Here is a 17,151-nt window from a genome sequence, read left to right as displayed (position 1 = left end):
ACACACCTCCACCTTCCACCTCAGACCACCAGAGGGAGCCCGTTAGGGATATAAATAGGGAAGGTGGAGCTAGGCAGTTGAGTTGTTTAGAGTCTAGTCTGGAGTGCACAGAGAGCCTAGTCCGGAAGCAGTCCATGAGAGAGGTTCTCTGGAGAGTTCCCGCAGAAGATGAGCCAGTGAGAGGTCAGTCTGCAGTGGAGCCCAGCTAGACTCAGGAGCTCAAGTAAGTGAGCCCAAGGCGTGCCGACGCCTGTAAGAGCGGTGAAGAGCGGCAAGCTGCCATTAGTGTGAGTAGCCTAGTGAGGGCCCGAAGGCGAGTGGAAAGTGAGTAGCAGTGGGAGCAGAGGAGCTTACCCAGCTCACCTCGAAACTTCTACCGGACACTGGGTCCGAGCTTACCGGGATCTCTACGACCCAGTAAGGCATAACCGGAATCCCTGGAGAACTATAGGTCCCAGGTCCACCAGAGAGCTTATACGTAACAGTGCCAGGAGACACATAGGCCCCGTAAGCTGGGAGCGTGCACTCCAAGAGAAGGCCCTACCACAACGTCAGCCGGTGCAGGACAGAGACAAAGTTAGGCCTAGCTTTAGGCAGGTCAGAAACTTACTACGCAGAGGCAAGGAACAGGAGGCCCTATACCCGCTCATTGGGGAGGATCCTGATATGCACCCTTCACCCTATAGTGCTCCGGGATGTGCCTGAATTACCACCAGTAAAAGGTACTGAAGTGACTGTAGTGTCTGTCCCTGTTCTTGCTCTGACCTGGCTGGGTCTCGCCTGTCCTGCATCCCCCTCTCCATATACTGCCCTGAGGCCTAGCTCCACCTGTGGGGAGCTAAACCATCGAGCTGCCTCATCATTGGCCTCAGCGGACTGTGCAGCGCTGGTGATTCTCACCAGAAACCACAGGTGGCGTCACGAACTTATAAACATACATATCCACCCTTTCACAAGCTGACCCCAGGGTATGGGCCCAGGAGCCGACCACTGCGACATCCCCCAAGGCCAGGCAAAGGCCCGGGTACCGAGTCGTCCCCATCCACCTGGGCTAGTCACATACAAACACTGTAAGGACTTTGGATGAGTTATTGAACCTTCTACCTTCCTCTTCTGCATCAACCAGAGATCACAGCCGCATGTTCAGACCATTAAGAGAGGAAACTCTGAGAACAATGAATGTTCTCTTCTCGGGGCTTCATCCATGTTTTTATCATAAATACAAGCAAAGCCGGTGTTTAGTCAACACCTGAGCCATTTACAGACAGCAGATATAAAGCATCAGTGCTGTGGTCGGGGGGCCTCGCTGTACGGCCAGTAAGGATGTGCTGGTTTCCATTCAGGTCAAAGCATTTTATCAGGTCTGGAAGACTTTTCCTGGAATATCTACTGTATCCTCAAGACAGATTATATAGGTGCGTTGCATTAAATTAGTGGCGGGGGGGGGGGGGCTGTGCTCGCACTAGTCTCCAATCTCTGGAACCTGGAACCTTTATCTTCCATGGACAATGTAGGTTTTTATTTCTTTCTTGCTATTCTCTGTATTTGTGCACAATTTGGCGGCATTATTTGGGCACTGTAGGCTCTTTAGTACACGTCTTCATGTGCTGTTTGGTATTTAGGAGCTGTATGCTTCTGATATGTTCTGTTAGTGTATAGATGTATTTCTGTACTGTTTGGCGGTAGGAGGACACTGTAGGCTTTGGACATTATGCACTATATGGTGGCATTCAGGGACTGTATGATGGTAGTATTTGAGGACTCTATGGCAGCGTTATTTGTGGACTTTATTTGTGTACTCTTCGGTAACATTGCATCTGTGTTTTATGCTATTATTTTGTTTTACTAGTCACATTTGTGCACTATTTGGTGGTGTAGTTTCACCCCTGTAGGCTCTGGTTATGTAGTGTACTGATGATTTTGTGCACTACTTGGTTTTATATCGACAATGTAGGCTTTTATTTTGTTATGTATTGTTTGGTGGAATTAAGTGGGCACTATGGACTTTTGGCAATATACGGTACATGTGCTTTGTGCACTGGTTGGTGGTGTTACATAAGCACTGCAGGCGTTTCTTCTGAACGCTATATGTTTTCGTGTACGGTTTGCTGATATTATTTGGACATTGTAGACTTTTTGGTAGTATGTAGGATATATGTTTTATGTACTGTTTTGTGTTTGGCACTGTAGGCATCTGGTATTATGTACTGTATGGATGTTTGTGCACGGTTTGATGGGATTACATCTGCACCGTAGGCTTTTGTTTTTTTATTAATTACATGTGACGCGCCCCCTGGGCCAGTGCTGTTTGGGGATTACCCGGAGCCGGATCAGATGGGGGTTGTAGTCTCCGAGTGGCGGCGACCCGGTCCGTGCCCAGGGTGTCAAACTCAGTGTGTGGCAGTCTTTACAGATGTTGTTAAATGTTCTTAGTGTCGACTACGCCACCCGTTGATTTGCGGTCAAAAGGCCGCCGCTGCAGCAGGGTCCGCTGAGGCTGTTGGTATGTGTGCAGCTGTGGTAGTATAACCCCCAACGGGAGGGGTATAGCCTCAGGGGGTCAGATGTAGAGGATGGTGGTTGTGAAGGTGCAGGATGATCAAGCAAGAAGACTCAGAGTCGGGCTGTGCAGTTCAGGGGTTTTTACTTACGGGTGTTCTTATGGTCACTCTGGCCTGAAGCGACCACCCGAGCCGTGCTGCGTCCACCAGGTCCTGGACTCGGCCAACCCCCAAGCAATTCTGGAGCGTGGTCCTGAGCTCCTGTCTGACTTTCCCTCTCTTCTGGCCGTTCTCACCAGGGATCCACTTATGTCCGGCTCCCTCGGGTCTCTTGGTGGGTACACCTCTTCTGGGTTCCCTGACCCTATACTTGGTATGCCTTCCTAGTGGATTTAGTGAGGGTCGTGGCAGATCCTGCCCACGACCTCCGGTCTCTGGCTGAGGATTAGTGGCCTCCACCAGCTTGGGATCCGGTACCCTGGGTGCCAACCCTTCACCCTGCTGTTTGTATTCTGGGGTCTTGGGGTTCCTTCTTCTTCTCTCTGGGTCCTTCTGACTCCTCTCTCTCTCTCTCAGACTTGGCCTTGGAGCTGGGCCCAGCCGGAACCACAACTCCCTGTCAGCCCTTCTGGCTGAGCTTCTCTGCTCTGCTCCTCAGGCTAAACTCTGACAGACTGACTCACTCTACAAAAGACCCTGTCCTAAGATGGTGCCCACCTTATATACTCCCTCTATGTGTGAGCTCAGGTGACCAGCACCCAATGAGCTCCTAGCATTACCCAGACTGCTCCCCCTATCTGCCCCTACACTACTGGGATGTTCCACCCCCCTCCCACTCCAGCCAGGGACAGACACTATCGTACCTGCACATATATTGGTGGGAGTACCGTCGATCTGTCCCCCGGAAATGGGATGTATGTAGTGTATGCAGCTATCTGAGCTCAGTTCCACACTCCATCCTTACCCGGGAGTGGAATACCACACCTCTGGCTTGAGGTGTAATACCCCTGCAGCAGCCGAATCCTCAGGGTGCTACACATGCATTTCTGCACTATTTGATAAAGTTGTTTGACTATGTACTGTTTTACATGTATTTGTGTTTTACATTTACCCTTTTTAGGCTCTTGTTATTATACACTGGATTCATCTTTTGGTGCACTGTTTTGTAATATTATGTAGGCACCATAGACTTTTTTTATTATTTTGCACTGTGTCTGCACGTTGAGTCCTTTGTCTGGCAACTGTTTTCTCCAGGTTTGCACCCGAGATACCAGAGTACCAGTTTGCAATATACTGTGTGGCAGGTAATTTATATACCAGTGCTTTTATTAATAAATAATGGTTTTGAGATTTTTGGTGCCGAATATTTTTTTTTTTTCTGCTCTTGGGACATCATACATGTATCTTGTGAGTAGCTGATATGTCGTTTTGGCCTCATTCAGACATCTGTGTTTTTTTCCACGTATATAACACATACTTATTATAATCTATGGTGCTATTCGCATGTGCATGTTTTTCAAAGCACACAGAGATATGTTCTTTTTTTTTTTTTTTTTTTCCGGCAACACGGATGACAAGGGACAATACAAGTCTATGGATCCGTGAAAAACGCATACAGCACAAGGATGGCATCCGTGTGCTGTGCAAAGTATAGAAGAAGCTTTTCAATTTAATTCTTTCTTTATCCATCTGTGAAAAACACTGAAGGACACACACTGATGGAAAACACTGATGACACCGCTACCATTTTTTAACGTATGTGTTGAAACACTGACATCTGTATGAGGCCGTCCTGTTTGCAATATCACAGTGCAATGCAAGACATTAATGGCTATTTTTGCAAGCCCAACGCCATGCAAAGAATTGTACGGTCAGACTGTCCTCCATTGGGATCATTTATCTTTGTTTTCTTTTACACTCTCTAGGAAAAGCCGTCAGACTTTCACTCTATACGCGACAGGTTTCAGAGTGCCGGTCGTGCCAACACTGTGCCAGCCTACACCAAAGGCAGAGAAGAAGAGCTGCTCCCAAATCCCAGAATTTCTAATGTTCGTTGCAATCCAGCACTTCAAGGCGTCATCAGCGTCTTAGAGAACCAGACTAAGCCGGCGATCGCAAGCAAACCCGAGCTGCCAGCCAAACCAAATGGTGGCTCGTTCTCTTTGAACGCTGAAATGAGAAAACGTGGAAACACATTTTACGTTTTGGACTCCAAAAGGGCAGGAGGCGATGGAGTGTGTGCCATCAGCCCGCAGGTGTACAGACACTCGATGCCAAACTTTCCAGACCCCCCCCCACCACAAATCTATCAGGATGTGGACTCTGTTCTGCCCCCTCCTCCAGATATTACAAATATCAACTTGCCGCCGCCTCCTCCAATTGGCCCGAAACCGATGACAAAGAACATAAATGGTATGATGAGGATTATCTAAAGCGTTGTTATACCGCAGGCGGGATGTGGACCGGAGATGAGCAATTTGCAACTTTCCAAATATGCCTTGACTGAATCCAGCAAATTGGCAACCGGACCGCTGCCGTTTTTGCAGATTATAGTGAAGCAAGAAGGGGTTAAAAAAAAATAAACCCACCCGCTCTTATCTGTCCCGATGTGCAGCCCCACTTTGGTCTGATGCTGAACAGACCCCACAACGACACAATGACATCAGATGAGGCTTAGTAGCCCTGATGTGTTGTCCTGGTGTGCGTCACCCGGCACCATCATGGCGGCACAGGGCCTAGTCCACCCTGGAGGGCTGCATGGCGGTGCAGATGGAGGCTGATTAATAATAATTATTATTATTATTTATTTTTTACCTATGTGTCTTATGCTCTAGGGTCTGGAGAGACCTCACACCATAATTCAGATTCAATTTGCATAAAATACAATGCGAAACTAATTTTGAAGCTGAATTCAAGTGAATAGAAAAATTACCATTTTGTCAGATTCGTCCGTTTTTATTGAGAAGAATCCCTCAAACATCCTAAGATGTTGGGAGTAGACTTGGGGACTAGAACTAATGGGGTTTGCCACTAGACTAATAAGAGCCACAGAGGAAAGGGACAGAAGGAAGAAGAGACTGTCAATGGGAAGTAAAATGTGGGTCTATCTTAAAAAAATAAAATCCCATTCTGGACAATTTTTTTCCCCTTTTTTTTATATATGGCAATTGCTAACAGCGCCATTCTTGTCCATAGGCAAGGTAAGGTACTGCAGCTCATTCTCTTTTAGTTAAAGAAGCACTCCTCCTCCTCCTTCTCCTTCTCCTCCTCCTCCCATCAAAGTTTTTATCCTCTTAATATATTGCAGTCATCATATTATATAGCACTGTATACTTACAATTGCTCATTTTGCCTTTCTACCCAGATAATTCTTCTTTTTTCCATTAGATTTATGACATCATGTGATTAAAAACTGGCGAGCTGAATCCTTCTAAGCTCTATGTAGAAACAGGAGGTCAATTTTCCCTGCATTAGATATGTCACTGCAAAAGTGCCTGGCAGGGGCAGGAAGGAGCAGCTGAGACAGGAGTTGAAGAGGTAAATTATTCATGCAAGGACAAGAGACTTCCTGTTTCTATATAAAGAAGAGAAGAATTAGCTGGGTAGAAAGGAAAAATGAGCAATTGTAAGTACACAGTGCTATATGATATAATGACTGCAATATATTAAGAAAATAAAATCTTTGGTGGGAGGAGGAGGAGGGCTTCTTTAAATAGGGGATGAGTTGTCTCCAGTAGAAAAGTTTCTCCCTACCAGTTCATAGTTGGAATTTTGCAACCTCTTTATGGCTTGATAGAGCATCTAGAAATAAGTTGTTCTAATAATAAATACTTGTCCTTAAAGAGGTTGTCCGCTCCTTTTACATTGATGACCTATGCTTAGGATAGGTCATCAATGTCTGATCGGCCGGGGTCCGGCACCTGGTACCCCCGCAGATCAGCTGTTATAGGAGGTGGACGTGAAGTACCAAGCCCAAGCCCAAGCCACTACAAGTAAACGGAGCAACTCGGCAAGTGAGCACTTCCGGCCGAGGCTGACAAAGATAACAGCTGATCGACAGAGGTGCCGGGTGTCGGACCCCAGCCGATCAGACATTAATGATCTATGCTAAAGATAGTGGAAGAAGTGGAAACCTAAAGAATAAATGGAACTCTGTACTGCTAATATTTATACTTTGTATCCATGTGCCTCGCCTTGAATTGATAGAAACTTTTCATTTAGTTGCAAAAGACGAATGGAAAGAAAAAGTGCCACCATTAAAACCTCTTCCACCAGTTGTATCCCTGGGATTACCTCCATCAAAACCTACCAGACCCCTAAATGTGGATCTCAGCGCCTTCTTCACTGGGTCTGTACAGCAAAATGGGGTTTCTTATAAACCTGTAGGTAAGTGAGTGACAGAAATGGGGGTGATTTGAAAAAAATAATGAAAATTAAAAGTACTTCCAAAATCTAGTATATGAGAGAGAAGCTTAAATGGTCATTGTTTTAACAAACTTTCACACATCAGTAGTACAAGCAAATATTAAAAAAAAAGTCAGATCTTTATCAGAGAAATCTGATGCTTTCTCCATTTATGAGCCACTTTTTGCTCTCCACTTGCCTCCTGATCTTAGAACTTACTCTGAAAAAAACTACTTAATCTATTTTGGTAAAAAGCAAGACTGGGGTGTCATAGTTATAATAGGAGTCGTAACCTATGGAGAGAGTAGAAGGGAGAAGCACTTGGCAAACAGAGACAAGGTTTTGTTTTACCTCACTCCAGTGCTGGATTCACATCCAGTCAGCTCCATACTGATGTATAATGATGTCCTCCACACTTTCGCTACATCTAAACATGTGGTTCATAGAGACAGGAGAACAGGAATCGCTCATGTCTGTCTGTGCTGTGTATGGGAGACATCATAGCAACTGGTCTCCATCCACTAGCTCAGAGACAACTGGAGATTAGAGAGAGAGGCTGCAGATGGGAAAACTGGTGAAAAATGTAGGAAACAACTCGCATAACGATCAGAAATATTGTGATTCATCATGTACAAACAGGACAGCTTATTTTGAAAAAACACATGTATCGGCAGGTATGATTTTAATTTTTAATAATACAGACCCTAACCACAAATGTTTGCCTAGTTCTTTAAGAACTGGAGTATAATACAGGATTTACCCAAGTATGTATGTACACAGTGACTCCACCAGCAGAATAGCGAGTCCAGCTCTGGAGTATAATACAGGATGTAACTCAGGATCAGTACAGGATCAGTAATGTAATGTATGTGCACAGTGACTCCACCAGCAGCATACTGGGTGCAGCTCTGGATCAGCTGCTGCTCAGTGTGCTGATTACGGGTGTGGTGGCTGCAGATCCTGCTGTGAGCTCCTGATCTCTCTGAGAACCAACACCTCTCCACCTGGGGACGTGCTCTCTCTCCTATCCAGGGAGGTAGCGGGTTTCTGGGATGAGTGATGGAGCCAAGTCCTAGGCTTCTGCTTCCCGAACCAGGCCGGCGGGGGGCAGGAGAAACCAGCAACCGGCCTGCACATCGGAGCACTCCACCAGGAGTCGCAGCAATGTGGCTCCTAATCCCCCTGGGACTGTGGAGACTCCCAGAAGCCGCAAGGCTTCCAGCATGGAGGTAAAGCCTGACAGCGGCGTGCATGATGGCGCTCCTTCCGGAGGAAAGCTGAGTGCTCACGGAGGTGAGGCCGACCTCACTGAGGGGGGTTGGACGCTGCAGGGACCACGGGAGTATGAAGATGCCAGTAAGCTGGTCAGGATACTTCGGGAGGAGCTGCGCTGCATAAGCGCAAATGCTGCGGGGGCCTCCAAACAGAGGAAGGCAAAACTCCAGGCTGAGGTAAAGAGGCTGACCAGCGAGATTCACCTGCTGGAACTTAGGAAAGCCACCATCAGGGAGCAGAGTGGTCCATTCAAAGAAAAACTTATAAATGAAGACCGCTTCAGAGAAATTGCTGATACCAGAGAGCAAAGGCAGATGGGGCTGCAGCCTGAGAGCCAGGTGGATGATGAGTGATGATGACCAGCAGGAAGCCCCACCTGGCAGCCTGCAAAGTCACCCGCAGGCCACGTGCAGCGAGCTCCCTGCAGGACAGGCGGCAATGGCATCCGGTCGCAGTTCTGCCGACTCTGGGGAGGACAGTGACAGCAGCGGCAAGGGAGGGGCGCTAATGGCAGAGATAAAGCTCCTGGAGTCCCCAGTGTGCCTCCAAAACTTCCATCTTGGTGACGATCTACCAGAAGAGGCACCTGGGGACCACAAAAAGGCTAAGGAGACCAAGCCAAAGCTGCAGGAAGCGGTAAGCTATGTATATGCCCCCCTCCCTGTACCCCCTGAGTCGGTGGCAGGCTCAGCTCGCTGTATAAGCCCCGTTGCCCAGCCAAGCCCGGGTTCTGCTGTGGATCCGGTGCAAAGGCGCGAGGAGAATGCACAGCGCGGTAGTGAGGCGCAGAGATCCGTCTCTGCTTGTAGTAGCGGGGACGTAGCAGGAGGTGCATCAGCCGAGAGGCTGGACAGTGAGGGCGGCCCGGCGGCGGGCGTTCCGTCAGGCCACGATGCTGTGGTGCGCTCCTCAGTGGGAGGGGGGAGCAGCCCGGTGTCGGGGGTGGCTCCGGTAGCCTCGGCGCCTCTGAATGCTGTTGCCGCTGATCACTTAGTTGAGGAGCGGCGGCAGTGTGAGGGGGCTTTCGGGGCTGAGCGTTCCAGTCCAACCACCAAAGTGCTATTCTGTGTTGGTGCCGCTGGTCAGGAAGATCCTGATGCTAAACATCAGTGGCCCCTCACAGCGGCTAAAGATCAGTGGCCCCTCACAGCGGCTAAAGATCAGCGGCGCATCATTAGAAAAATTCAAAACAGTGGAAATTACTGACTGATGATGTGGAGGGCACACACAAGACCAGGGATGAGGTCGCCTGCAGTTCTATGGAGGTGACTGAGCCCCTTGTGCCTGATGCAGAGGTCAAAAGGTCATCCACCATTGTCACTGGTCCAGCAGGAATGAATGTGGTGGTGGGTGTGAATGAGGCCAATTCATTGCCTAGTGGTGTTGTTGTTGGTTTGGTGGAGGGTGAGATGGAGGTGGGTAATAGTGATGCTGTTGGGGCTGATGTAGTCACTGGTCCGGTTGCCCCCCCCGGGGGTGGCAACGCCTGTCCAGAGTTATGCCAGTGTCACCTCCGGGGCAAATAGGGCATCCTCCTCGTCTCCGGGCTTTGGGGACGGCATGTTGCAACGGCACCTTCTGGAGGCTCTAAAGAAGGGGGAGAGATCACTAATGGTAGAGGGTCGAGAGGTTGATCTATCATTCTGGATAGAGAGGCATGGCCTCGGGGCCTTCCGAGAGCAAAAAGGGGGGGATACAGTGTGGTCCCTCCCACCAGCCGGGCCAGGCAGTGTGCGTAGGAATGTGGTCCGTCTTCGGTGGAGGGGCAGTGATGCATGTCCTCCAAGGTCTAAAGTTGTGGAGCTCCTGCTGAGGATGGGCTTCAAGGCGATTGACATCTACGCCTTGATACATCCCTATTCCATGCCTGAGTTTGATGTCAGCTTTGTTCGGCCGGAGGGGCTTGAGCTCTTCTGGGCGAATTATGAGTTGGCAAAAAATGAGCTCGGCTAGCGAGACTTTGCCGTTCAGGCAGTGTCTTGCCAAAACCAGATCAAGAAAGTGACCATGATGACTCGTAACGAGTCGCTTTCTTGTTATGACATCATGACGTGGCTTGGTCAGTATGGAGAGGTGGTGGAGATGCCAAAGAAAAACCGCGACGAGTTTGGTATCTGGTCAGGGGCCTGGACGTTTATGGTAAAACTTAAGCGTTCAGGTGGTACGGTTGCCCACATTCCATCATCTGCCTTCCTGGGTAGGGATTGTATCCTGGTCTTCTACCAGGGGCAACCGAAGCTCTGTCACAGGTGCGGCGACCCGACACACTTCAGTGCAAACTGCACCGTGCAGAAATGCGCGTTGTGTGGGGGTGTCGGCCATCTTGCCGCCTCTTGTGTGGAGATTAGGTGCCACCTGTGTGGTGAGTTAGGTCACCCATTCAGCCGTTGTCCTCGCTCCTTCGCTAATGCAGTCGAGACCCCGTTGGGAGAAAGCCGTGAGGCCGATTCTGCTGGGGAGGGGACTAGCAGGGGTGGGGGAGCTAAGGGGCCAGGGAAGAAAAGCAATAAAAAGACGCCTGCCCAGCTGAGGCGTCTAGACAAGCGCAGACAGGAGAGGGAGCGGGGCGAGCCCCAGACTACCGGGGCAGCCCCTGTCCTGGATGCCAGTGTTGCTGCTGAGGCCCCGAGGGATGATGAGTTGGATGAGGAGGTCAGGAGGATCCACAGGGAGGAAACTGCCTCTGCCTCAGCATCCTCCCATTATGAAAGTATGGATGAGGATAATAAGCGGTGGCTAGAGAACAAGCATAAGCTCGGCACCAAAAAGATGAGAAAGAAGGGAGATAAAACATCTTCTCCCGCTCTGACCAAGGTACCTAAGGAAGGTAAAACTGACTCCCCTCTAGTTGGTCTTTCTAACCGGTTCCAAGCCCTTGATAACCTCTCTTCCTCAGAAGAGGAGGCTGAGGGTGAGGTTCCGGCTTCGGCGGAGCTTACAGGGGGCGCCGAGTCTCCTTCTCCTGGGGATGCAAGGTCCTTGGGGGGAGGGACTGGCCCAGAGTCTGGAGACGAGGACGAAAAATGAAGGAAAAATGTGGGAATCGACACGTCTGTATCATTGAAGAGGGGGAAGGATTCCTCCTCTGAGGCAGAGGATAAGGGGAGTGGGAAGAAGAAAGCCATCTAACTCAATCACCAATGATGGCGGTACCCACTCCGTTGACGCTGGCGTCCATTAATGTCGCCAGCATTAAGTCAAATACAGCTAGATTTGCGGCCTTTGATTTTCTCAGCCGGGTTGAAGCAGACCTTTTCTTTTTGCAAGAGACCAGGCTGCCAAATATGGCAGAGGTGTTTATAGCTAAGAGGGAGTGGAGACTCGGGCCCTCCTATTGGTCTCTTGCGGCCGAGCCGTATAGCGGAGTGGCGGTCCTTTTTACCGCACCGGTAGAATGCCGACGGGTTATTGAGTTAGAAATGGGGAGGTGCCTGATATTAGATGTCCTCGTGAAGGGACAGGAGCTTCGGCTCATTAACATCTATGGTCCTCAATCTAAGTGGGACCGGAAGTGTCTCTTTATGAGGATCAAGCCCCACCTTTTTAAGAGTCGGCAGGTCATTTTTGGAGGGGACTTCAACACTGTCACGAGGCCCCGGGATAGAGGAGGTTCCAGAGACAAGCTGACTTATGATAGCGTCGCCCTTAATAGTATAGCTAGTGAGGCTCGCCTGGTGGATGTCCACATTCGGCACACCGCAGGCCACGAGGGGTTCAGCTATCACAGAGGTAACTGTAGGTCCAGGATAGACAGGTTTTATTTAAAGGAGGAAGCCGTCTCTTCAGCAGTATCTGTTGTCGAGGTGGAGTTCTCCGATCACTGTATGATTTTGTTTTCATTGAATGTTACAGAGACCCCCCAGATGGGAAGAGGCTTTTGGAGGCTCAATTCGTCTCTCTTGGAAGAAGCGGAGATAAGACAGTTCTTTGAGGATTTTCTTCAGAGCCAGGTACCCTTACTGGATCTCTGTAGTAGTAAGTCAGAGTGGTGGGAGATGTTTAAGAAAAGGGTGGCAAGATTCTTCTGCCAGCTCTCGAGCTTCAGGAGCCTGGACAGGTACCGCCTGTATCAGGGACTGAGGAGGAAACTCGAGCATCTTGTCTCAACTGGAGGTAGCCGCGAGGAGATCTCCAGAGTGAAATCTTTGCTAATGAGGTGTCAGTATGATAGACACGCATCTTTGGTTTTTGAGAGGGATTATGGGAAGTACCGCTCGCCCGACCCTTACAGAAACTGCAAGATGTCAGTGAATAGTAAAGTTGTTACAGGACTGGTTGACTCTGTGGGTTCCCTGAAAAGATCCAGATCAGGGATCCTGGAGGTCGTCAGATCCTTCTACTCGCACCTCTTGGGGAAGAGGGATCTGGATTGGTATGAGATGTCGGCTTTTCTCGCAGAAGCCGTCCCCGAACCAGGGGTAGACCCCTCTCTTGGCGTTTTGACAGAGATGATCAGGGAAGAGGAAGTTAAGTTAACGATTGAAGGGCTTGCCCTAAAGAAATCTCCTGGTCCAGATGGCTTAACATCTGAATTCTATAAGACCTTTAAGGACACCTTGGTTCCCCTCTTGACTGAGGTATTCAATGAGTGTCTTTCCTCGGGCACTCTGCCAAAGTCAATGAGGAGGTCTGCCCTGATCATCTTGTCAAAGGGTAAGGACCCATCTTGCATTGAGAATTGGCGTCCCATAGTGCTTCTCAATGCAGACAGGAAGGTTTTGGCAAAGGTGCTGTTTAATTGGCCGGGTGAAATTTGTGCCCCGACTCCTTTCGGGAGCCCAGCATTGCTCTGTTCCGGGCCGCAGTACAATTAGTGCTGTACTCTGTGTCCGAGAGACGGTGGAGCAGGGTAGGGCTGGCCACTGGAAGGGGTACATGCTGTCATTGGACCAGGCAAAAGCGTTTGATCGGGTTAACCATGAGTACCTCTGGTCTGTCCTTCTGAGGTATGGCCTGCCGGGGGGGTTTGTTGATTGGCTTAAGACCTTGTACGCTGGGTCAGAGAGTTTCCCGCTTGTGAACGGTTGGATTGGCAGCTCTTTTGAGGTTGGGTGTGGTGTTCGCCAGGGTTGTCCCTTGAGCCCGCTGCTGTACGTGTTTGCGATTGACCCGCTTCTTAGGAGGATGGAGCGTGGACCGTTGGCTGGGATCGGGATGGACCGGTCAGCACCAGAAGCCACTCTGAGAGTGGTGGCGTATGCCGATGACGTCACCGTTTTTGTTTCCTCTGATGGGGAGGCAGAATGGCTGATGTCAGAGGTAAATCGCTACTCAGAGGCATCCGGGTCCAAGATCAACCAGGATAAGTGTGAGAGTCTCTGGTTGGGAGGAGGAGATCCTGGTTTTGATCTCCCGGACACCCTTCCAGGACCCAAAGTCTCTGCAAAAGTTCTTGGCATCGAATTTGGCCAGGGGGATTACCCCAAACAAAATTGGGACAGCAGGCTAGAGATCGCCACTCAGAAGGTGAACCAATGGAAGGGTTGGTCTTTGACCCTAAGGGAAAGGGTAAACCTGATTAAAACCTACCTGCTCCCTTTGCTGATCTATCTGGGCAGTGTGTGCATCTTGCCGGAGCCTCTCTGGACTCGGGTCTACAGTTTGTTCTTCCAACTGTTATGGGGGAATAGACTGAACCTGGTCAAGAGGGAGGTTACTTACCGTACGAGGAGGACTAGGAGGGTTGGGTATGGTCAACCCTGTGGTATTCCTTGTGAATACCTTCATTAAGATCAATATTGCAAACCTCTGGAAAGAGAGGGCTCCTCCGTGGGTATTCTCCAGTAGGGGATGGTTTCAGCCTTTCTTCCAGGAATGGGAGACAGGAGGGCAAGTGAAGGATCTACGCACACCGCATGGACATCTCCCGGCTTACGCTACCGTGGTTCTGAAGGTAATTCGCCGGTGGGGTCTGGGAATGTGGGAGGTCAGGACTCTGCCAAGGAAGCTCCTTGACAAAAGGGATCTGTTGACCCATTTTCAGAGGCCTCTGGCGCTTAGGGATTGCCCAAGTCGGGATCTTGGGGTGGGTCTGCATCTTTTGAATTCTATCAGGATCCCCTCGAAGTTTTGGGACTTGGCTTGGCGCTGCTTCCATGGGAAACTGTGTGTGAGGGACAATCTGAAGTGTAGGAGTTCTGAGGACAGGAACTGTCCTCGGGAGCATTGTGGTACCATGCTTGAAAGCATGGACCACTTCCTGCTTCGTTGTCCCTTTTAACAAAGAGGTGTACAACAGGGTGGGCGCCTCCATTGGCTGGCCCCGGCTGGCCGGTCTCTCTTATGCGGAATGGGCCTATGGAGCATTCGGGGACCTGGGTGGTCGGGACCGCTGCACCTTATTTCTAGTTAGCGCAGTGGTCAGGTATCACACGTGGAATGCATGGTGCTTAGTATCGACGCAGCGGAAAATCCTCCCAGTGGACGATGTGTTTAGGACCATACTCGGGGACCTGGTGAAGGTGCGTTCTCTGGAGTATGAGAGACTGGGTACACGGAGGGCCGATCTCCTCTGGAGGGGCTTTTCTTTTAGTGTGCCCTAGTCTGGTCGTCTCCTCTCCTGGTGGTGGGCTGCTGCTGACACCATAGATTTTTGTTTTATTGATCAGTAGACAGTGATGTAGGGCTGCAGGCGCCGAACTTGGGCTTTGTCAGTTGTGGTTATTGTATTGTTTGTTTCTGTATATATTGTATATATGGGTTTGGGAGTAGGTGTTGGGTTGGGTGGTGGGAAAAGTGGGGAGGTGGGTTCATCTTGAGGGACACTGGTTATTTGGGGGAAAAACTGGCACTGCCTGATCTGGCCTATGGACATTGGACATGGACTGAGGCATGAGACGCAGGACCAGCTCTCAGGTCAGTGCCGGGGAGGGACTGGTGGGCTCGGGTGTGGGGGGTTTTGTTTTGTATATATTTATATAGTTAGTATTTATTTTATATAAAAAAAATAAAAAAAAGTGTATATATTAGTTTGTATATAATTTTGTCAGCTATGGTTTATTTTACTTATTATATTGTTATTATTTGTTTGGTAACCGGACCAGATGTCACAGTGTAAGTAGTTATTATTCTGTATATATGTATAATATGTGTGTGAGGAGAGAGGGAGCGGCTGGACCAGTTCATTACATTGTTTATTTTGTGGTTGTTAATTTTGTTATGTTTCAGTTATTATTATTGTTATGTTTTTCATTTTTATAATAAAAGATCTACAGGATGTAACTCAGGATCAGTACAGGATCAGTTATGTAATGTATGTACACAGTGACTGCACCAGCAGAATAGTGAGTGCAGCTCTGGAGTATAATACAGGATGTTACTCAGGATCAGTACAGGATCAGTAATGTAATGTATGTACACAGTGACTGCACCAGCAGAATAGTGAGTGCAGCTCTGGAGTATAATACAGGATGTAACTCAGGATCAGCACAGGGTCAGTAATGTAATGTATGTACACAGTGACTGCACCAGCAGAATAGTGAGTGCAGCTCTGGAGTATAATACAGGATGTAACTCAGAATCAGTAATGTAATGTATGTACAGAGTGTCTGTGCCAGCAGAATAGTGAGTGCAGCTCTGGGGTATAATACAGGATGTAACTCAGGATCAGTACAGGATCAGTAATGTAATGTATGTACACAGTGACTGCACCAGCAGAATAGTGAGTGCAGCTCTGGAGTATCATACAGGATGTAACTCAGGATCAGTAATGTAATGTATGTACACAGTGACTGCACCAGCAGAATAGTGAGTGCAGCTCTGGAGTATCATACAGGATGTAACTCAGGATCAGTACAGGATCAGTAATGTAATGTATGTACACAGTGACTGCACCAGCAGAATAGTGAGTGCAGCTCTGAAGTATAATACAGTATGTTTTTCAGGATTAGTGCAAGTTCAGTAAAGCTAAGTATTTTTGCTTTGTTGCTTGACAGTTCAGGGCATATAGCTGAGTATCTGGAGGATGAAGGCAGGTGATACACATCTATACAGCTTTGTGTGCTGCTTCCTTTATTGTTTTTAGTATAAACTTTGGACTATTATCAAAACACAGCTCTGCTTATCTATCGTCAGGGAAGCTTTGACTGTACTGGACACTTCATAGATATTACTTGTATAACTGACTATATTATTAGTATGTTAAATGTTGGCGACAATGTGACAAATGCAATTAATATTGTACTGGCAAGCTGCCATGTTAGTACGTAAAGACCAACCTGTATGCACAAAGATCTGTTTCTCCTATTAAGACACAATCACTGGAAACAAATTCTAGACTTTCCCCAGCAACAGTTGTTACAGCAGAATGCACCCGCATTGTATGTGCGCAGACGATGCATTAAGTAACAGATAGCAGAGGTTTTATTGTGACCTGCAAGGAACACTTTATAATACATGAACTGTAACTATCTCAATAAATAGCTCAATTCTTTTTCCTTTTTGTTGTCTAGAAAATCTGTTTGTTGCTCCATTTTTATTCTGTTTTACTTTTTTCCTTTTATTTTGCAACTTTAGAGTCGACTGAAACAGAATATGAGGAGCCCCCAAGGTAGAGACTTATTGAAACATTTGTCTAGTTCTGGTCAATACTCCATGATCTCTGCCCTATGTGATTGGTTCTTGTCTTTATAGGGTAGACCATCAACGTATGATCATTGGGGGTTAAATCCCTGGGACTGACATGAAGGGCACTACAGCTGAGCCTTATAATCATGCACCATACAAACACTCCAATGTCCCTAGTCAACATATTCATCATTGCAGGACCTATTGCCACCTTGCTTTGCAATAATTTTGTATAGCAAATTTGCAAAGAGAATTTCCTGCTCTTGAATTGCTGGGTTTCCGGGAAATCATGGCGACATTGTATGTTGAAGCAATAATGGGGCTCAGAAGAGTTGTCACAAAGTTTTCCCAGACAAGGAAGTAACTTAAAACAAACTCTACAAAGTAAATAAATATTGACAATAAA

At 48.3% G+C, this 17,151-nt stretch overlaps 1 protein-coding gene across 4 annotated transcripts in view; it reads left to right on the top strand.

Annotated features, from left to right (window-relative positions):
- The window catches only part of FYB2 (FYN binding protein 2), a 57,892-nt gene that overhangs the window by 12,818 nt on the left and 27,923 nt on the right, over positions 1-17,151 (top strand). Inside the window, exons 1-4 of one of the 4 annotated variants that reach the window (XM_073643708.1) lie at positions 1,225-1,361; positions 4,427-4,913; positions 6,723-6,887; positions 16,695-16,728. In XM_073643708.1, the coding sequence (XP_073499809.1) occupies positions 4,676-4,913; positions 6,723-6,887; positions 16,695-16,728 (437 nt within the window). In that variant the 5' untranslated portion in view covers positions 1,225-1,361; positions 4,427-4,675. Of the gene's footprint in view, positions 1-1,224; positions 1,416-4,426; positions 4,914-6,722; positions 6,888-16,694; positions 16,729-17,151 lie in introns of those variants that run through there. The other 3 variants (XM_073643707.1, XM_073643705.1, XM_073643706.1) reach the window with 3 other exon arrangements.

Source organism: Phyllobates terribilis, unplaced genomic scaffold, assembly GCF_046119375.1.
Source record: "Phyllobates terribilis strain yellow unplaced genomic scaffold, ASM4611937v1 Scaffold_8__6_contigs__length_399053987, whole genome shotgun sequence".
Taxonomy (NCBI): Eukaryota; Metazoa; Chordata; class Amphibia; order Anura; family Dendrobatidae; genus Phyllobates; species Phyllobates terribilis.
This window is presented reverse-complemented; position numbering and strand designations above follow the sequence as displayed.